This window comes from Pogona vitticeps, chromosome 14 (genome assembly GCF_051106095.1).
Source record: "Pogona vitticeps strain Pit_001003342236 chromosome 14, PviZW2.1, whole genome shotgun sequence".
In the NCBI taxonomy this organism is placed as follows: domain Eukaryota; kingdom Metazoa; phylum Chordata; class Lepidosauria; order Squamata; family Agamidae; genus Pogona; species Pogona vitticeps.
Window position 1 is genome coordinate 17,915,223 of NC_135796.1, and position 22,135 is coordinate 17,937,357.

The 22,135-nt window shown below is 45.8% G+C and overlaps 1 protein-coding gene across 2 annotated transcripts; it reads left to right on the forward strand.

Annotated features, from left to right (window-relative positions):
• Nucleotides 1-239: 239 nt before the first annotated feature.
• On the forward strand, nucleotides 240-22,047 carry CFAP251 (cilia and flagella associated protein 251). 2 transcript variants are annotated; one of them, XM_078381786.1, is made up of 23 exons: nucleotides 240-511; nucleotides 1,091-1,222; nucleotides 1,319-1,627; nucleotides 2,396-2,986; nucleotides 3,915-4,055; nucleotides 4,792-4,901; nucleotides 5,287-5,395; nucleotides 5,901-5,981; nucleotides 6,780-6,857; nucleotides 7,211-7,255; nucleotides 8,013-8,230; nucleotides 9,259-9,450; nucleotides 9,772-10,019; nucleotides 10,832-10,983; nucleotides 11,627-11,800; nucleotides 12,573-12,757; nucleotides 12,869-12,983; nucleotides 13,562-13,725; nucleotides 16,349-16,439; nucleotides 17,644-17,787; nucleotides 19,469-19,697; nucleotides 19,825-19,926; nucleotides 21,787-22,047. In XM_078381786.1, the coding sequence occupies exons 3-23, from the start codon at nucleotides 1,364-1,366 to the stop codon at nucleotides 21,939-21,941; spliced, it is 3,588 nt and encodes a 1,195-aa protein (XP_078237912.1). In that variant the 5' UTR covers nucleotides 240-511; nucleotides 1,091-1,222; nucleotides 1,319-1,363; the 3' UTR covers nucleotides 21,942-22,047. The 2 variants fall into 2 exon arrangements, with proteins under 2 accessions (XP_078237912.1, XP_078237913.1); XM_078381787.1 differs by lacking the exon at nucleotides 240-511 and having other exon boundaries at nucleotides 676-1,222.
• Nucleotides 22,048-22,135: the final 88 nt, after the last annotated feature.

The window sequence follows — 22,135 nt, forward strand, 5'->3', positions numbered from 1 at the left end:
TCCCTCAGGGGCCAACATTGCTCGGTTTCACTTTTGGGACGAGAGGCAGAAATATATGTAATTTCTTCCCCCCCACACACACACACCTCCCCATCCACAATGTTGTGATCATTGTGAAGCCCTGGCACCACGGTGTGGGTTTCTCTGCCGGCTGGCTTGCAGCTTGCTTGTTTCCCCGGATGCTGGCGGTTGCTACGGCAACAAGAATCCCATGCAAACCGTCTCCAGGCGCCTCGGTGGTTTGCCGTTGAGGCCACTGAATGGCAGGTGAGTTTGGGGAAGGTGGCCGGGGGATCATGGGAGTTGGGTTCTTTGGGGGAAGAAGGAAGAGCCCAAGAACACAAGGGGGCCAGGGGGCCTTTTTTGGGGGAAGGACAGTCCTCCGAAATGGGATCTAACACGAGGGAGATCAGACGGCTGGAGATTTTTTTAAAAGCCCATCATCCACTGCAAGCTGCACTCGGCCAGAACGTTGCAGGCACAGAGAGCGAACCAGCCCTTCCCCTTTCAGGTAAGAATCGTTAAAATTCTGTTTTAATGATTTTTTAAAAAATCACCTCTTTTGGCATCTTGGCCTGTTTGTGGCTTCGCACAATATTGTGCCCATCAACGGTCCCTCTGCTTTTAGGGGCCTGAAAGGTATGCCTTCCCCCTCCCCCGCGATTATATGGCAAGATAATAATAATAAAATTTAAAAAAGAAAACAAAAACATGGTGAAACCGGCTGAGCTTTCATGGACAACAGTCCACTTCCTCAGACACTTAGCCGTGAAAGCTCACATTAAAACAGAGCCGTTAGATTTGAAGGAGGCCATCATGGTTTCTGTCTCCTTTATTTTTTATTTTTATTTTTCTTCTTTTTTTTGCCTGATATGCTAGCCACGGACTAACGCAGTTACTTCTTTTAAAATGAAAAGCTATGAGAGGGCTCTGGTTATATGTTAACCGATCAAGAGTGGGAGCAGACAGAAAATACAGAATTCCCAGAAGGTTTCTGTTTTTCTTACGTCATGCTAGTGCAAAGATAAAGCTACAAATAACTGTTATTTGTCCAATGCCTGTTTTTTCGTTTCATTTTGATTTTTTTAAGTGGAGATGCGAGATATGCCAGCCTGAGGCCTGTATCCAAACGAGGTGGTCTGCCTCCTTTCGTAGTAAAATTGGCCGTTGAGAAAAGAAGTATAGTAAGCTTAACATAGTGGTGGCGGAAGCAATATCTAAGGTAGGTTTCTGTAGCCCAGTGTATTTTTGGACTACAAACTCCATCATCCTCACCCACTTGTCTTCCGAGTAACTTGATTTAAACTTTATTTCTCAGCTCCAGAGGTACCTGTCATACCTCGAACACATCTCCTGAGAGAGGATGGAGGAAGACAGCGATGCGGCTCAACCTGTGGAGGGGACGCAAGTGTCAGAAGATGGAGCTGAGGCTGGAGAGCTGGACGGGAAAGTGACTCTCGAGGGGACAGACCTGCCAGACGAAGGGGCCCACAATTCCGCCGAGCCCTCAGAAGCAACTCGAGGTGGAGAGGGTCCAGAGGAAACCGTGCAGGAGACTGAAACGAGCACCTCGCTAAGCCTTCCAGAACCCTCTAAAGAGGCTACTGACGTTGATTCATCCACCAAGGTAAGGATTGGAGCAAGGAATTCGTCCCTTAGTTCACTAGTCCGGGGCAAGCCAAGACATTTTGTGACCTCCATTGAGAGACAAAAATGGCGCTTCATCCATGGAACGTAGAAAAGTTGGCCAGAATTAAGAGTCATACTTCAACAGCCACGGTTGAGGGGACCGCACATAAAGGCGGCCAACTAGTGTGGAGAACTCGAGGCAGGGTGTGGAGAACCCATATCTTTCTCCTCAACACCTCACAGCTGCCCTGCAATCTCCTTAGTGTTTACCACCAGAAGTAACAGCTACCTTACCGTGTCTTAATGGCAGGGCCGGCCTTGTTTAGTATTCAGTACAGTAGTTTCTATGGACGGAAAAGAGCAGATACGGATTAAATGGTTTTCAATGCATTCCTATGGGAAATGCAGATTCAACATAAGAACTTTTCAACTTGAGAACCACCTTCCAATACGGATGAAGTTCTTAAGTAGAGACCCCACTGTAGATGAGTCTCCGTTGTCCAAAACATGAGCCAGTATGTTCTGTGATTGGGCACAGAATACAGCGACCTAGAAATCTCTGCTTTCACTTTCAAAAGATGCTAGTGGTAAATGATGCTGATAAATGGTATTCGAGTGTGTTTCCGTTTCACGTACATGCATTGATCGGCCTGGAAGCGTTTGGAATTGCTTGAATGAAATCCTCGGAAATGAGGCAAGCTGGGAATTGTCAACTGAAAAGTGAAACATCACAGCTCAGCCAAAGCTTTTTGGTTTTGTTCTTAAGGAAACTGCAAAAGAGGAGGGAGAAGCCACGGCCCCACCTCAAGATGGCAAGGCATCAGCCGAGAAGCTGCATGAAGCGCCGTCCGACGGAGGAATGACCGAAGGGGAGGCGCCTGGAGAAAAAGCGAGCAAAGAGAAGGATGACGAGCCCAAAGAGGCTGAAGAAAGAGACCCAACAGAACCGGGAGAAGCCCAAGAAAAGAGCCGATCTCCAGGACCAGGAATGATGACGGCCTCGGCAGAGGAAGCCCGTCGTCTCAAACACCAAGAGCACGAGGGAAGAAGCCAAGGTGAGCTTGCTTCTTTGCGAGCTCCGAGCACCACCGGCGAAGGAGGTCTGAGTCGTCCGATTGAGGAGGTTGTCCATGGTGGAGAAAGGCAAGCGGTAGCCCTCCGGAGCCAAGAAGCACTTAGCGAGGACGAACGATCCAGTCGAGAAACGGCTGGGAAAACAAGAAGTCTCTCCAAAAGTGAAGCTGCCCTCAGCAGTACGACTCCCGCTGAGGAGGAGGAATCGGAGTCGGTGGTGTCTTCTGCTCTGCCGGGGATGATCTTCGAAGAGGAGGACAGACCGCTTTCTGAACACCCTCTTGTGAGTCTTGTTTAAATATATGCATATAGGGGTAAAAAAATAATAATGAGAGGGTCCAAGACACCAGCCTTCTCCAGCCTGTTGTCTTCTAGCGTGGTTGAGCCGCCGGAAGTGGAAAGTTTTCCTTCGTCAGACTGCGGTTCCCAAAATATTGGGGGCCAGCAGAACTGGCTGGAATATTCTGGGAGTTGCAGTTCCAGAGAAGGCGCCTCTCGCCTCCCGCGTGAGCTGCAACTCCCATCGTTACGCTACTTAGTTTTAATCCAAAGTTGTTGGGACCTTGTGAAAGAGGTTCCACAGAATTCAAAGGTTTTTTTTTTTTTTTTTTTGTTTTTTTTTTGGCAATGGATGATATACTTTGCTGTTCCCAGGGGGAAGCTGGAAGCTGGACTGGGGACCTGATCCACCAGGCCCCTTCTCTAAAGCAGGACCATTGTAACTTAGTGACTGGAGCTGGGAGTTTCCTATAGAAGTCTTAACTATTCTTGTAGAAATAATTAGATTGCAATTCATTAATACATTTGATGACTATGAGACTTTTTGTCAGTCCATTGTAGGGTGCAAATGCTGAAACGTTGTGATGGTTGCGATCTGCGTCCCCTTCCTATAGCTTGAGATAAAACAAGAGAACAGGACGAGCCTGCCTGAGTCTACTCAGAAGTTAGCCCTGTTTGACTGCAGTGCAACTCGCATCCCTCCCTCCGGTTCAAGTGCATGTAGGACTGACACTGGAGTCACACACACACACAAAAGACACACATTTTATTTTATTGCATACAATGTGGAGGTTCTGCTGGTTTTCCTTGGAGCAAAACTGTGGTTTAGCTGTTGTTTTAAATTTAAGATCATGATAACTTTTATTTATTTATTTTGATGAAACGATGGACGTTCCTAAAAACAAGGTTTGCTTGCTTGCTTGCTTTCTTAGAGTTTGTGTTGGGTTTTTGGCTACAACAGCAAACTCCCTGTTTTCAACCTGCTGGACGAGGACTTCAGAGTGATCCTGTACGTTTCTGGTCACACGGCTGTGATCCATGACATCCTCAGGAACAGGCAGTATCTCCTCCAGGTACAGCTGAAATCTAGGTCTCTACTAGAGAGCCCCTTTCTCCTTCTGAACCATGGAAATCATCTTCCGTCAAAAAATAATACATGGAAGCCTTGTAGAATACAGGGGGCAGGGCATTGTTTTAATCGGAGCCTTGAGTCATCCAGACCCCCCCATCTGCCACAGTTTTAAATTATAATAATAATAATCATTGTGGGTCATCAAGTCAATTCTGGCTTAGGGTAACCCTTTTTTGGGTTTTCTGGGTAGAGAATACATAGAAGTGGTTTCCCACGCCCTTCTTCTGGGTGGGATCCCTGGGACTGTGTGCAGCTGGCCCAAGGCTACCCAGGCTGGCTCTTCTCCCACGAAGCACAGTGGGGGAATCAAACTCCCAACCTCTGGCTCCACATCCAGAAACCTAAATCACTGAGCTATTCAGCCCACTTTTGATCATAACAAAAGAAATAAAGTCACTGGTGTCAAAGAACAGCACAGCTGGGTGCTCAAATGGTCCAAGGTTTCCAGACATTTGCACACACTTGAGTTCTGAAACAATAAGAACACATCCATTATGCAAAGGGTTGAACAGCTTCCGACTCACTTGGGCAAGCTCGGGAACGGTTCAGCTGCCTTGCACCGTGGATCGAGACACAAGCAGAATTGACACACATCATCCTAGTCCAGATGTCACCTAAGCTTTGTTTTAAGTCACATAGACTCACCCGGAGTGTGGTCTTCCCTTGTTTTTTCCCAGGGACATTCAAGTTGTATCTCCTGCATCTGTGTAAGCGATGACCGGCGCTGGGTCGTGACAGCCGACCGGGGCCCGGACAGCCTGGTGATCATTTGGGACAGCTACTCTGCGTAAGCTTTAGAGATGATGGGTACTGTGCAACAAGACTGGCTCTCTCCACTCGCTGAGTCTCATGCAGGATGGGCCAAGGGCTGGGGATACAGGTGGTTGTAGTCCTGATCAGATCTTGGAACTTATTTGTTGAAACATTCATTTGAATCTCCCATCAATTGGTTTAAATATTTAAAATGGCAAATGGCATTGATTTAATGTGATAGCCACAGAGTCATGGCCTCACTGGATTAAACATTGGCTCAGTATCTAGAAATGGTGCTCCCTTAAGAAGGAAATACTGTTTGTTTGTCTTAATCAGAGCGTGAAAGTCTTAGAGAGTACAGGATCAGTTAAATTTAACCAGCTCCAACCCCGAATATCATTGAGTGTCTTGTTGTCTAGGGTTCCTGTGCACACAATCTTCGATAGTCACCCAGAAGGTGGTGTCAGCGCCGTTGCGATTTCCCGTGATTCCAAGTTTCTGGCTACAGTCGGAGCTGGGGAAGTGCAGGTAAAACTATAACTGACAACCCTAAATCCTCTGAGCCAAGGGGGGCTCAAATTTGAGAGCGGAGAACCACGGGGGGGGGGAGGGACAACAGCCATGTGGATAGAGCCCCAAACTATCCTTCGCATCTTCTTTATAAGAAGCTACCCATGCTCGAAGATTCCAGCAGCCTTCCCCAAGCCGACGTGTTCCCAGTATGTTGGACTACAGCTCCCATGGTCCCCTGACAACATAGACATGGGCCACGTAGGCTGGGGAGACTGTGAGTTTTGGTCCCATGAATCTAGAGGAGTGGGGTTGAGTTAGGGTTCCCCCGAACAGGGGCTTGTAAGGACTACCCTTGGATCTTGGAAAGAGAGCAGTGGCGATCCAGGTTCCAAGCCAAGTGGGCTTTCTCAAGTGCCAGTTCAAAGTGGTGTATTATGGGAAACATGGTCTCCCTTGAGAGACACAACCTCAACACTTCTTCTTTTTTGCGGTGTGTGTGTGTGTCTTTCTGTGGTATCAGAAAATTAGCATTTGGAGGTGGACTTCCCCTGACACAAGCCCGGTTTGCAGTGTAGAGATCCTGCCCCAGTATGGGTTTCAGGTAAGAACGGTCTTATATGCAATGACAGGCGGTCAGTTTCTCAGGCCACCTATTCAGGGAGAGCACAGCTGTTTTTAGGAGGAGAGATTTTATGCTCATGTTACCATCAGGCATGTACATTTTTTTCCCTATGGGACCACACAGAAACAGCATCTGCCCAAATCACCTGTGCATAGCACTGATTGGTTAGGACCTGTCATGTCACTAACCCACTTTTCCACAGACTATTGTTTCATTCTTTCAAAAGTTTTTTTTTGTTTGTTAAAGCGCTGCATCTTTTTCATGGAAAACACACACACACACAAACAGCACATAGCTGCACTCCAGACAAGTGTATAGCGGATTGTTGTTATCTTCGGAACTATCTTGTGAGCTAGGGTAGATTCTGACATGTTTCAAGCCACTGTGTGAGGTGATTGAGGGTTTAAACCCACCTCTCACCATCCAAAATCCAACGTTACTCACAGGCTATGCTTGTTCTTTATGAAAATGCAGGTTATATAGATGGCAACACACACATACACATGCACGGTGTTATTACTTTGTGGACATGGGTGGCAGGAGAGGACAACCACCGGAACAGTTTATATGTAAGAGAAAAATAGTGCATGACCATTAAGTACATCTTTTTGAATTAGATATGCTTTTCCCCAAGGGACTAAGCTTCGGGAAACTTACTTCTGAGTCGATCTGTTCAAGATGGTGCTGTCATACTGTTGACTTCCAATCTAGAATCAAATTATTCAAGCTAAATGATTGTCTTGTCCTTGCTTTCATCCGGCTTGCTCTTCCCTCCAGGATTACGTTGTATTTAACTCTAAAGACCATCAAGAATTGATGAGCAACAGTGAAACTCAGGTCGTCTTCTATAAGTGGGTACGTTGGAATGAAAATCCCTCCTGTCACACTTGGGTGTGTCATTGTGCCAAATAAGAATCATTTGTTGCTGAAGGATGTTGGGTGAAAAGATCAGCTGAGCTTGTATTGTACAAACAACTCACAATAATTGTTCATGGTTCATGGTGTTATCCTTCAGCTTCAGCTGCCTTTAGAGACAGAAAGGGAGGGCCGGCTCGGCCATTAGGCAGATGACACAACAGTCTGATGGGACAGATGCTGGGGAGGGTGCCTCTCCTGCCCCCTTGCCTGCCCCCCCAATTAACTCAAATCCCTTCCTTATAACTCCAGTTCAAGCGACGTCTTTCACTCCTTTCTCTGTTTCTCTCTAGGACTCCAGTGCTTTGCGCTACCAGGCTCCCCTCCTAACAGAGAAGGTGAGTGAAAACAGATGAACATTCCAGTGATCGCCAGAGTATAGAAAAGTTTATTTTTCAGACGACAGGTTCTGGAGTGGGAGCCAGCAGCTCTGATAGCCCAGGCAATCTCGGAAATGAGCGTATGGCGGAGGGCCCCTTTCAACACTCGGAATTACTTTTCAGAAGTAATTTGTTCCCCACTTTGGAAAGTAATCTGTAGAGCCTTCTCACTCCAGAATTTGAAAAAAACAAAACAAAACAACAGACTCCTTATTTTACTTTATGTATGAACTGGTGGTTTCTTTTCCATTTCTTTTTGTTCCATTTTTAGGGTGGGTGATATGATTTGTAACAGCGTAAAATGTTCCCTGTTCAGGACTTTCCTATAACTTTTTTTTGTTTGTAGAACTATTAAGGCAGCAGCTTATCCTGTGTTTTTAATATTCTTATTACAAGTTTTAATATGGTCTCTTTTTAAAAATGTTTTTTACACATAATAATTTCTTTCTCTTTTTTTTTTTGGCTTTTAACTTGTTTCTTTTGAACGCTGCCGGCCGCCTTAGGTCCATCAGGAAGAAAGGCAGCGTATCAATATTTTAAATAAATAAATAGTCGAAAAGGATTTTCCCAAGGCTATCTGGCTGCCGTTAGAATATCCGTTCCTTTGTAAACCTTTTGGAATATGCAAGATGCCCCTTTTTCCTCGCCGTCTGGGGATGCTGTGGACATCTTGGTATGTTTTTCACTCTCCCTCCTGACTTTCCTCTCCCTCCAGACCTTCGACAAGGTTGTGGGCAACTTCAGCCAGTCCCTCTTCCACTTCCACGCCTCCCAAGCGATGACGGCAACGATGGAGGGCAAGCTGGTGGTCTGGGAGCCCGTGGGCCCTCCTCCCCGAGCTCCTGCTGCATCGGCGAAGCCTTACAACATGAAAGCCGTCAAGCTGGTCCACTTGCAGAAAGACGGCATCACGGCCCTTGCCATCATGGACCGGTGAGTGCGGTTTGTTCCTCCCATTTACACACACACCGGGAGGCGTTCTTCCCGGTTCTAACCAGCAGAGGGCACCTTGAGACAAGCCTCCCCATTTTCACCAGCAGAGGGCACCACTGAGTACCTTAATAGGAAAAAAAAAGAGATTGGACCAAAACACTCTTGACCAAAAAGGCCTCCTGCCACACCCCCAGACCTGAAAAGTATATATTTACTGTAACATTAGAGTTAACGCTGCAGCCTTATACAGTGTTGCCTTGCTAGACAGTTACCCCGCATGACAGGTTTTTCGCTAGACATTGACTTTTTGCGATCGCTATAGCGATTTGCAAAATAGTGATTCCTATGGGGGAATTTCGCCGGACAATGTTTGGTCCCTGCTTCGCAAACTGATTTTCGCTAGACGACGATTTTGACAGCTCCCTCCGCGCTCGCAAAACAGGTGTTTTCGGGACCTAAGCTTCGCAAGACAGCGATTTAAACAGCTGATCGGCGGTTTGCAACGGCTTTCCTATGGCCGATCTTCGCCAGACATTGACGATTCTTCCCCATTGGAACACATTAAACAGGTTTCAATGTATTCCAAAGGGGAAATGCTTTTCGCTAGACAATGATTTCACTAAACAGCGATTTCAGTGGAACGGATTATCATCGTCTAGCGAGGCACTACTGTAAATATCTGCACAAGAATAAGACCCTTCCAGTTTAGGGGTTCTTACTTTCCGGCGTAGGTGTGTAGGATTACAGCATAATACGATGTTACCCCAATCCCCAGATTTTTATTAACTTTTGATACTTTTTCTAAAGTGGGGCAAATTTGAGGCCCTCCAGCCATTTGGCACTTCTGGAATCACGCTGGGTCAGATTTCTCTCTCTCTCTCTCTTTGTGTCTCTCTGTGTGTCAAATCCAAAACCTCTGGAGAACAATAGGCCGTCCACTCTTCGTTTTTGACATACTTACTTGTGTTATGCCCATGCTACTTGGGGGGGGAAGGCACACACCTACAAACGGTGGTTTCATTTTGCAGGAATTTCGTGACTTGTGACGTCAAAGGCCATGTGAAATTCTACGATGGCGATCTGCAGCTTCTCCACTGGTACAGCCAGTTTAAAATCGGGGCCATCCGGTCCATCTCTTTCTCTAAGAATCCCGCCTGCCCCCAGGACGTCACAAAATTTCCTACCTCCTGCACCTTGTCGGGACTTCCCTTTGTGGTTAGGTGAGCGTCAAAGACGCCCTTTGATGTTCGGGGTGGAGGATTGAACTGTTCACGAAACAGTGAACGTTCCAAAGGTGACCATTTGGACATAAACTGTTAGGGCAAATTAATAAAGTCGAGGATAGTTTGGGGGCATAAATAATTAAATGGAACCTCCATGTCCAGTGAATGTCAAAACTGCTGGAGATCTCCGCTAAGCCCTTTTGAATTCAGTGTAGACCTTGAGCGCCAGCGCCGGGCAAGGATTTGGAAAGGCCTACAGGAGAACTTCCAGCTCCAGGTTTCTCTAATACATAATTCGGGTTCTTCTCTACGGTGCAGGAATTTCATTCTTGCCACAACCGATGCGTTAGTGATCCACGTCAAGACGGAGGGGATGACAATCAGCAAGTGCCTGGAGGAGCCCAAAGGCGCCGTCCATGCCATCGACTGCCATCCGAGAAAACCTCTCATGGCTAAAGGGAGTTCCTGTGGGCTTCTGAAAGTGTGGAACTACAAGCTTAATAAATACCTCGTCAGCAGAATCTTTAAAGGCCAGAGTATTCGGAGCCTCTGCTATAACCATGATGGTATGGCTTGACGTTCCCTCTGTAGGGGACTGGGTGTAGGTTTTTGCCTTTTTTTGGGGGGGGGGTCAGGGTTTGCTTCCTTTGGAGGGAGTGGGGATCTGGATTCCAAGGATATGAAGTATTTGTGAAAACTGTCTACCGGACTAGAGGAAGCATGGATTGATGTCTGAGCAACATCCCCACAGAGTGATCTATCCCAGTGGTTCTTAACCTTTGTTACTCGGATGTTTTTGAACTGCAGCTCCCAGAAACCCCAGCCAGCACAGTTGGTGGTGGAGGCTTCTGGGAGTTGCAGTCCAAAACTCCTGAGTAACCCAAGGTTAAGAACCAGTGGTCTATTCAACCAGCAACATCCTTCCGGGCCTGTAGAACTGGGTATCTCTTAGCAATATTGGTAACTTCTTATGAGTCTTATGATACTTATATTTTTAGAAAGCATTTAACGTGGCACTGCGGCACCCACCTGACTAGTAAAGGGCCACTGAGATTTTTTCCCCCACAAGAGCTACTGTGCCTTTAATCAGAAGCTTCCTAAGCTTGTCCCCTCTGCCTGTCATTGTTTCCTGTTCAGTGTGGCCAATGAACCCTAATGAGTCTTTTCTCTACGGAGACTTTCTTTGACAAGGTCAGAATTACCCTATATAATGCTATCTTTTAAAAAAAGCAGCATGGAACTACAGTTTTCCTTTGCATAAGACTAATTTTGTAAAAGTAATACCCCGGCAGGCCTGATGGTGGAAGCGCCCTTAAATGATCTGCTCTTGCCGAAATGATTGGTTTGTGGAACAGCCGTTGCCGGTTGTGTTTTTAAGGCTCCTTACTGGCGGTCGGCTTCACGGATGGAACCCTTCGCATCCTTGATTCCATCTCTTTGGACGAAGAGTGCACAGAACCTTTTGATTACTCAAGGGGACCCATCACCCTGATGAGCTTCTCACACAACTCCCAGTATCTTGCCACGGCAGTAGGTATCCTCACCGTCTTCCAGTGTTTCGTCATAAAAGTTTCAGGGGAGTTCTTTGGGGTTGGGGGTACTGGGTAGTCTCAGCATTTCGTATCATTCTGCATGGGACAAACAGAGATCAAAGGGAGCCCATTTACAAAAAATCCATAGTCCTTTATATATACAGTAGGGCCCTCCCGTATCCACAGGACCAGCATCCGCTAGTTCACTTATCTGCTGTCTGAAAAGTTTAAATAAAACCCCCAGAAATACAGATTTCTATGTATTTCCAATATATATTGACAAGAACTGGCCATTAGAGGGAACCAGAGACCTTGCAATGTATAGCATACCACTGTGTTTTGCAGCATCCATGGGGACGGAGCTTCGAACCGATTCCCCATGGATACAGCGGTCCTGCTGTATGTTTCATTTATAACCCTGCACAGTGGCTCGAAAGTCACGTAAGGGTGTATCCTGAGTATATTCTTGCAATAGTCCTGTGAAATAAGCTTAAGGCGAGAGAATGGGATCGACCGAGTGTTACAAAACAGGCTGTAAGCTCCAGATCCGCGCTTTTTGATTTCCCAGTTCTAGCACAACACAGGAAAGAAAGAAACGTATAGATTCCCGAATCCTCTTTGTTTTTAATCCCGCCTTCCAGGATGAAAACATTTCAGTGAACCTTTACAAGCAAATCCTCGTAGAGCGACGGAAAGTCTGGGAGAGGCTGGCGGCGCTTCACGCCCACTACAAGCCCATCCGCACGATTCTGTTTGGGGTACACCTGGACAGCCATGAACCCCGGCTCCTGAGTCTTGGAGAGGACAGGCTGTTGGTACGTGCCGTGCAGTTCCCGCTGAAGACAGCTGATGTAGAAGTCCGTCTGAAAGAGTATCAAGAGCTGAGCTCCGGGTACCTGGAGGATCAGCCCTTTATTTTGCTGGGAGCTCAATTTAATCCACCGATAAGGAGTTTAAAGAAGTAGAGAACAAGCTAAGATCGGAAGGAAGGCTAGTAGAGGCTGGCAGGGCCGAAAGAGAGAACTGATCAGATATCAGGGGTGGTCTATATGCAACACCCAGAAAACAAGATCCATGCTGGGCTGTTATGCTCATATGGTTTATTTCATTTCCTGCATTTCTATCCCATCTTTCCTCTTGTGAGCTCAGGCAAAGCATCTTCGGTTCTCCTCCTCCGCCTTTATTTTCACAACAACCTGCTGACATCAACCAGGTGGTGAGAAGCTTGAGCGGCTCATGGTCACCGAGTGAACTGAGTGACCACGTGGGGATTTGAACCCCAGTCTCCAGAGTCCCCATCTAACCAGTAGCCTCTACTCCGTGTGCTATAGGTCATGGATTGTTATTGTAAAGGGTGGGTGAAATTGGGTGGTCGTTAATTCGGTTTTGCTGATGTTCTACCAGCCCTTGGCCTGGTACGCACAACTGTCCACAACAAGAGCTTGGAACTCCTTGCTTGTGTGAATGGGGGACACTCTGTACATCATGTTTGCATTGCCTGTAACCCATTTTTCCCCGCAGTGAAATCTGTCTGACACACGCCGTTTGTGACACGAAAGATTGGCTTGGTTTGTATTTCATTTCTAGGTGGAATATGACCTGCAAAACAGTGTCAAAGATGAGCTGGTCATTCTCCGAAAGGACCGCATTGAGCAGAGCGCCGTCCCCAAGTCTATCACCTGGTACCCGCCTCTCACCATGGAGCATTTCTTCCTCACCGCTAACGATCAGTATAAAATGAAAATGTATAATGCGACCACCAAGTTGTGCAGGTAACCTAGGACATGTTGGGTTCATTTTCCCCCTAAAGGACCACCCTGTCTTGTATGATCAATTCATTCATTCATTCAATTCACTTTCATTTTTGTAATTGTGCCTTTTAGAAAGACTGTTTTGGGTCCAGCGTATGGCTCCCCGCTGGAGAAGATGCTCGTTCTCCCTGTATCCCCGGGTCACGATCCTCAGAAACGGTATCTGGCCTACATGACAAAGGATAAGGCAAGTGGAAGTCCTATGGACCAGTTTTGTAGGTAGCGATGTGCTGTGCCCTCAGGACAGGCTTCCGGATCCTCTATTCGCCCCATCCATCCTAAACATTCAGGAGGGCTTCGAAACCACATGGAGTGTGAGTGGGTAAGACTGGTCACTGATATTCCAGTTCATCTCTGCTCAGCTGGACAGCTCTTCCCCCTCCGCCCAAGCTGAATGGAGTGGAAACCCACAATTTCTGGCTGTTTCCCTTCTTACCACCAAAATATATATATAGGGACAGAATGTGCTTAGCTGTGCTAGACTGCTGGCAGAGAGCCAACAAGGAGCCATGCTTCAGCTGCCCTTACTAAGATGATAAATTAAATTTTCTTTTAAAAGTCTTAGCTTGTAATACAAATGATTAGCCGCACGATACATGTGGCTGGTCTATTAACCCTGTCATCCCCAACCGTTCAGTCATGCTTGCAGGTCTGATGGGGACCAGACCACCACAATATCTAGAGGACCAGAGGTTTCCGCTCCCAGCATACATGTTAGGTTGTGCGCATAAGGAATTGTGTAAGGTTCTCTCCTCTTCTCATTAGGTTGGCTTGCAGATCTTGCCCATTGATGGGAACCCACACAAGTCCTCGGCGTTCATTTGCCACCCCGCAGGCGTCTCCAACCTTGCCTGCTCCTTCGATGGACACTACCTCTTCACTGCGGGGGGTAATGACTTAACAGTGATGAAGTGGGACATTAATCTAAGGTACGTTGTGGTAGAGTTTTCTCATTCCACTCCAGAAAAGGACTTTACAGCAAGATTGCCATCTTAGAAAGCAGGGCCCTGATCCAGTGGGGCTCTTACATGGGTCTTAACTGATGTAGGGTCCTTAATTGGTGAAGCAACACCAGTAACCTCACACATAAGAGGCTGGCCTTGTGAGCCTGATATTGTGGGGTCAAGTGCACTCTGGGCTGAGGAGAGATTTTGGCTGGCTTAGAAACAGCTTCTAGTGTGCTTCCATTTTTTAGACACATGCCAAGCCCTCTCTGGAGGTGGGAAGACTGTCTGTTTAGAAAAAGACAGGGAATCTACTACCTGGTAGGAGAAATGGGAGTGATAGAGATCATAGCAAGCTTATTCTTTTAATTTAGAAGAAAAGTGTGAATAAAATTAGGAGAAGGATAGAGGCATAAACCATTTGACCAGGCGTGGAAAAGTGACTGTTTTCTTTCCTCTAATGCAAGAACCCAGGCAGCCTAAATGGAGGGAGATTTAGATCAGAACATTCTTTGAGAGGAAGTGCTTATTCGGACATCACGTCGTTTGTAGAATGTCTTGATGGCCACCAAATGGGATGAATTTGAAAGGGGATCAGACAAAGTTACCAGTCCCTGTTGTTCATCCGGATATATATTTGTCTCAGGATCAGAGCCAGTCTGTCTCATAGTTGTGAGCTCCTGCAGCCGGGCTTGGCGACCTTTTTCCTAATCACACATGTGCAGGGTGGAAATGGGGAAATACAGATCTCCTAAATATTTGTGACAGAGCTGAACTAGCAGAACACCCCACGGTTTCCTACTGTTCAAGCCAGTACTGCACAATAATCTGCAAAGCACTCCAGTATTCCAGGAAAAGCTGACATTACCCGTTCTGCTCGTGCAAGGGTAGAATAAGTTTGCTGCACCTTCTAGATTACCTTTTTGTCTTTTTTGCTTGCTTATCCTGCAAGCAAATGGTCATTTAAAGCGTTTGAAGCCTTATAGTGTGGGAAGCAAGAGCGTGGTAGGTGATCTCTCTTGGCATCCACGTGTGGTCTTGTTGTAGCCCTTTAGGAGCTGATTGTTCTGGCGTGTGTGTGCGTGTGCGTGCGTGTATATGCATATGTGTGCCTTGGTTCAGGACCTATGGGGACTTTGTTAAGGATGTTCACTTTCCTTGCATCAGCAGAAATGGGTAACGTTTTTGTGCTCTTAGTTTTCTCCCATGTGCTCAAACTGACTTTTGCATGCGGTTTAATTAGCTAAAGGTCCAGCACGAGCAAAACTCGAATGAAGGCCACGAAATATAAATTATCCAGTTTTATAACTGTTGGCTGAGGTCCAGGGAACATTGAATGCCTCCATAATTTGTTGATCGAGGAAAGCACTTTACGAACTAATTAGCACATTTCTGCTGCCTCTGGCATCTTCCGTGTCTGTGCAATATTTAATGCTCAGATATAACTTAATTATAGGCAGAAGCGTAGAGCGCACAAGGCGCGGGCTCGCTCGTGACGTAGGTACCGAGATGCAGGTCTTTTCCCCCCCTCTGGTTGAGGCTCAAGCAAGGAGGAATGTTGAAAGCAATTAAGGAAAAGGAGACAGGGTTTCTTCCACTCCAACCTTGCAAAATATTTTAGTTATTTTTTCCTTTGGAAAACACATGACGTCAGCCTTCTTCCAACGTGTGTCTCGCAATGAACTGTAGTTTCATCATCTTGCTTTTAAAGCAGCCACGAGGAGCTATCTCAGCACCCTGAACAAACAAGGTGCCAGAGATTACGGCCGAATCTGCCATTATTCACTGGGCATGATACACTAGCAGAGGTCTGGTATATAAATTGACTGGTATATAAATATTTTTCAATCACATTTTATAGATATCAGTGTCATTCTTCAGGCATCAGACACCGTGTCTGTCTCTCTGTGTTTCTCTCTCTCTCTCTCTCTCATCAGTTATCACCTTCTTATTAGTTTTGCATCTCCAGCGGGGAGCTCAAATGCAAGCAAAACATCATAAAACCCACGTGAGCTTCTGCTGGGGCAGGTTGGAAGTCTGAAAGATTTAATTAACATAATTTAACTTAAATTGATCTGAGAGAATTGATGGCCCTCATTATTTCTGTCTAGGTTTTAAAAAAAGCTTCTCTAGGGGACCGTAGACTAGGGAATATTACTTTCTTTTTTTTAATGTAACATTTTCTTTTTTTAAAAAAGGGAAATAAAAATAACATAAAACAAAACCTGCAATGGTGCAGGAGATGGAGTAAGTGGTGAGACACACTCACTCTGGAAATACCGACCCAAAGCAGGAATTACACCGCTGACAAAGGAAGGGAGTCATGGATTCACTGATGATGGTGTTGCACTCGAGAGCTTGGGAAAAAAATTAGATTTTTGGACTATTCTTCTCAGAACCCCCCAGCTAGCATGGTCATATCTGATTTCTGGAGTATATAAAGCTGTTCCTTTCGACATATTTATGCCATGTTCGGATTTCGCTTCTCTTTTTGAAGGCGTGGCTCAGAATAATTAAAATGTTTCGGAGAGATCTTTCAGCTCAGAAGAAGGCCGAGAAGGTCTCGGGACCCTTACTCAAACACCATTTTTGTGCTTCCTTCCGTTAGTGCTTTGGAAGCCGCTGTCTTTCTCGGCGGCACAGAACTGATCCCGTTCTATAACCTCCTGGATGGGGGCAGAGAAGGCGACTTTTTCAAGGTAATTCAAAGACGGCTTCGGTTTGTTTATTTGTTGGATCTTAAACGCCCCGGTTTTCAGCACGAATGCCCTCAAGGCAGCTTAGAGCAAGCTGATCAAAGCGACGCAAGGTACGTACATCATCAAAAAAGCAACAAGGGCACCACAAGGAGAAGAACTGTGGATAAAAGCATTAGCTACCGATTGTGACACGGAACTTACAGGCCATTTTAAAAGCCAAGGAACCAGACACATTTAACTTGAGCCCTCTAAAAGCTTACAGACAGGACACCAGCTGAGTTTGTTACCTGGAGCACCAAAAATGCTCTATTTTACCCACTAGAACTGGGTGCGTGTGTGTGGGTGTGATAAAGTCCTTTCCTGATGCAGGAGGTTCCTGTGAAAGCCCATCTCATGTACAGGTCAAAAATCAGCATTTTTTTGTGCTAGGAAATCATGAGGAGCCACAGACTATCTCCTGGTTTCTTTATTTAAAGGTTTATATACTTAACTAGAATTCCTAATCCGGTCCAGTTTGCGAGCTACGCTGTACATCAGCTCAAGCATCTGATTTCTGTTTTCCAGACGGAGCTCCGTGTGCCTCCCAGGCTGTTGGAAACGGCACGAGATCACGCCGAGTTTGCACACACTGCTTATTTTCTTTTATTTGCTTGTTTTCTGTAAAGGCCGCCTTTCTCCCAATGAGGAGACCCAAGGCTGCTCATCATATTAAAAAGAACAGAATGAAGAACATAAAAGCTAAACATTAAAAAAAAAACAACCCCCAATCAAACTATATGCTAATTAAAATACAACTGAATAATTAAAAGCAAGGAAGCATTAAAAACTGTCTTAATTAAAAAAAACAAAGGCATTCAGGGGCTCAGTCGTGATTGTTCAAAGCCTGCCTGCAAAATAAGGGCAGAGTACACATTTCCACTGCAGGGCCACAAACATTTTCCAACCGGTGCTTGTTGAACCCGGGGCCATTATTGCACGTGCGAACTGCTTGTGTTGCGTGGCTATTAAATGATGTATAGTTGCACCCAAGATTTAAAATGCACACATACACATCGCAATTGGGAATACGCCCTGATTTAGGATCAGGGGGCATGTGATCAATAAATGACTCATGAAGATCCCTGTTTAATTCATCATGCAGTTTGGCATGTCTTATATTCCACACTCTGGGATGGCTAATCATCTCTGTGATGTGTCTTTTCAGGAGCTAGAAGACTATTTCTATTACGCTCAGCTGTGCCATCAAGGGATTGACACCATGGAGCCCAGAAAGGTCTCAACCCACATTCCCTTGGAACAGATTCCTTATGTCATGAGGGCCATGGGTTTTTACCCGTCCGAGGAACAGGTTAGTGTTTTTTTAGGGAAGCCTATAAAGGGAACATCTGGCGCCAGTCGTAACAAGGCCGGTTTAAATAGGCTTATTAGCCTATCTCATGCAGTCGGCCGGGATCGGATGATGCACAGCAGTGAGGGCTAAGCTCCATGGTACATTAGGAGCTCCTGCCCTGTCGCATGGTAAACGTGTATGTACCACTTGGACAAGTGTTGCCGTTTTCTTTCTGATCAGCAAAAAAATGAATCTTCATGTATCACTTTTGCTGTACATTTTTTTTTCAAAATTCTTCCTATCGGAACAAACGTAGGCTAAGAAAGCCTGCCAAGACCGGGTCGGATGTTAATAGCATGAGCTTTGAGAGAGGCTCCAAACCTCCTTTCCTGGCTTTCCCATGTGTCCGTCCTTCAAATGGTCGGCCTATATTTTCTATTAGCTTTAGGGATTGTCTTAGGCAGCGGGCACGGCAGGTGGGCAGTAGCAAAGAGAACACCAAATCTGGGAGAAATAGGAGAAAAACAGGAGGCAGCTGTGAGAACCTCATGGAGCAGGGCTCTGCCTTGCATTTCGGCATCACAGGAAACCGTAGAGATGGCCGAGATAAATCAGTGCTTTCTTCTTGTGGAGTGTGCTTGCCTGTATGGGAGTGTGTGCGTGTTTGAAAGGCGGTGTGTGTAGGATGGCAGGCAAATAAAACTCTTCAAGGGTGGCTGGAAAAATAGTCCAGTCCCATTCTCACGGCATTGGAGCATGGCAGATTCATGGCCTACTTCCCTCCATTGAGCAGAAACGCGCAGACACAAATGGGAACAGCGCTTAAAGCCGCTCCGCTTCCGCGAAACATCTCAAGGGGATGGAAAGCTCGCTGGTTTCCTGCCTCCCCGATTTATAATTCATGAAAAGGCCGTTTTCCTTTTGTCGTATCTTTTGCAAAATTCTTTCAGGGGAGGGGAGAAACCCTGCAAATGTGACTGTCAGCGATGCACTTGGGGGGGGTTATCATTGCCCTCCTGATCACGCTTCCCCTCTCCTTCGCTCCTATAGAAACACTGCGGTCCCTGCCACATAAAGGCCAGGCCTGATTTATTTGGTATTTATCCCCAGTAAGTAAATCAAGGCCCTGCCTGATTTTTGAAAAACATCTTGCTCCTCGGAGTTGCTAGAGTTGTCATTCAGTTTTCACGATGTTCTCATGCCCATGCCTTAGGATGCATCTGTATAAGAGCGCTTTGCTGATACGGTTGCGCTCTGTATTTCCTTAACCAATTCCATAAGGTAACATCAGAAAATACGTTCTCATTTCCGTGTAGCTGGACTAGAGTCTAGCGATGCAACGTGACCATTTTTTACGAGTCTCCTCTTTTTCCACCTTCCCAAATAATTTCCATGTGCTACTCCCAAAATTCCTAAAAGTGAATTTGAGGTCACGTTAACGTTGGTTTTACAAGCCAAGATTTTTTAAAATAAATGTGTGAGAGGTGGATGGTAAAAGGTTAGGGTGAATTGTGTCTGTTCCTTTTCTTGTTCCAGGTCAGTAATATGGCGGGTCAGGAGAAGGTGGCATTGTAACTGCTGCAGGCAGGCAGTACCCGTGAAATTTCTGTATTGTTGTCTTGACGGAACGAACTGACACACAGTCAGCAGCCCCGATGATGGTATTACTTTTGAAATTTTTTACTTTCTGTTATTTTAGATTGAAGACATGTTAAACGAAGTCAAGTTCAGCGAGTACTTGGAGAGTGGGAAGCAAGTGACAGACATCAACTTAGGGGACTTTATCAAACTTTATGTGAACCATCGTCCTGCGTTTGGGCTGGCTGCAAAAGAGATAGAGAACGCCTTCCGAATCCTGGGCTACGAGAATGAGAACCACCAACTGACCATCCACAGGGATGACCTACTGTTGCTGCTTCAGCACAGAGGTGGGCGATGTTGGGCGTGGAACTGATTTTCTGGTGTCGCTGTTGGTGACGATGACGTCAGTAACGAGGATGCTGCGGTGGCAAAGGTTAAGAGGCTGATTATTATTTTTTCTTTTACTCGAAACAGGAGAGCATCTGACGGAGGATGAACTGGCAGAGCATCTCACGACTCTGCTGGGCGTAAATCCAGAAGGGGGTCGCTCTGAGGCTGGCACCTACGATCCCACAGGTACTCAACCTCCACACTAGGCAGGATCCAAATGGTACTGGAACAGGCTGTAAGATCTGTTCATCGTAAAACACTGCCGTCCGACAGATTTAAAAGGCTGACTTAGCTTCCAGCGAATAAGCCTCAACACCTGGATCTTAAATGCACTTATGATGAAGTAAGCCGCATTGATCTGAGAGGATGAAAGGATGTGGATGATGTGGATGTGCTTCCTATCACGTAGTAGGTGTCCTGACAGGAAGGGGTTGCGGGCTGTAATTGAGCTGAAGCGCCACCGTATCTCCCTAAGAAGCCCGGCGACTTGTGAAGTCAGAAGAACTGATGCAAATTCAGGATAATACTCCCGCCGTTCTACTAATTTTGCATAATTTATTCAACGTCTGCATGAAACAGCCCCTTTTTCTTCCCTACTGATAATCTTGTGTGGCTTTTAGCTTCTGCCCTTTACTAGGTATTGCCTGCCGAAGTTCAGGTGGATTTGGGAATTTACAAGGGTTAGAAATGTGCTTCTGTTAAAGTGGGGGAAGCCCAGAAGCCTTCATTTTGTATGCAGTAACACATTTCATGGCTTCTGTAGAATCACGGGATACACACTGTCATTTACGTTGATTTATTCAATTTATATCCTATTTTTCTCCCATGAATGGGGCTAAAGGCAGCTTGCAGTGTTCCTGGTGCAGCTGCTTTTGTTGCAGAAAGGAGAAAATAAAGAGATAAAGGGTGGGAGAAGCTGGCTTTGGGGGTCCCCTTATCATTGTGAGATATGCGTGCACCCCCCCTTCAGCATGTTAATTGTGCAAAGGTGTTTGTGCACAGAGAAGCACTTGTGATCAGCGGAGAGGGTGTCCAAATCCGGAGAAGACCATTGGTCTAGAAGATGGACAGGGTATAACTCTAATAAAATAAATAAATAATAAATAAATAAATTAGAAGCAGTACACATGCAGAGGTCTGTGGGTGTAGGCTTCTCACAACTGAAGGAGTGTCATAGCCTGTAGAGAATGTGGGAGGAAAATAAGAGGGTCTTATATTAATTTTTGCTCCCCAAAAGACACTAGGGCTTATTTTCATGGGATTTTTTTTCATGTACAACCATCTACATTGATTCAAACACAGTCATGTCATCTTCTTCTGGTTGCTGCACATGAGTGGAAGGTGGGGTTTCACTTAACTGGGGCTTATTTTTGGGGTAGGGCTTATATGATGAACATTGTGAAAGATCATAATAGGGCTTATTTTCAGGTTAGGTCTTATTTTTGGGGAAACAGGGTAGTAGTCAGTACCCCCTCTCTGAAGCTCTTGCACATATTTCAATAACACATTGACCCACATATGGAGCCATTTAGTTTTGATTGCACAACAAATTTACAGGACCCACAGCGACCCCTGTTTAGTTGAAATAATGAATCCAGCAATCTGCTTTGGCTGAACCCATGAGCCCAGTTTGTACAATAATTCTAGGGTCTTTATTTCAAAGATATACTGTATTTTTCGCTCCATAAGACGCACCAATTTTTTTAGGAGAAGAAAACAGGAAAATATAATCTGTTTTCTTCGCTCCATAAGATGCACAGACTTTCCACCCCCGTTTTCTGGGAAAAAAGTGCATCTTATGGTGTGAAAAATACGGTAATTTTTCTTTTTCTTGGTGCTCATTAGAAGTTTAGCAAGGCGCAGTGTCTGGTCACCAAATAACTGCACCGCTTTTAGAAAAGAAGAAACAGAGTTCCTGAGATTATTTCCCCCCCTCCCCGACCGGTCCCAACAAACGGTTGATGTTGGCTTTGTCAATGTCTCGTTTTTTCATGTCAACGTTAGATCCAATCCAAACGCATGATGTTTTGACTTTTCTCCCTCCAGGTGCAGACGAGTTTATTGAGGAAGAAATTCCAGAGGAAATCACAGCAGCCCATTTCACAATGGAAATTCTCGGCTTGCCTGTTCCTGAACCGACGTCGACGGAGGGAGAAACGACCCATGAGCCCACGAGCAGCAACCCGTCGTCAGAATCCTAAAGGCCTCTGATGGTTCTCATCCATTTCCCCCCTTGATTTGCTGTAGCTACTTTATTTTTCCGGATGCCTATTTAGAAATAAAATAGTCATTTTTTTAAAAACAAAATGTATCAGCTCCATAAAAGATTTAGGTTTTTACATCATTTGCTTAAAATGGGCCAAGTTTCTTGCAGGTCCATAAGGCAGCTCTGCAC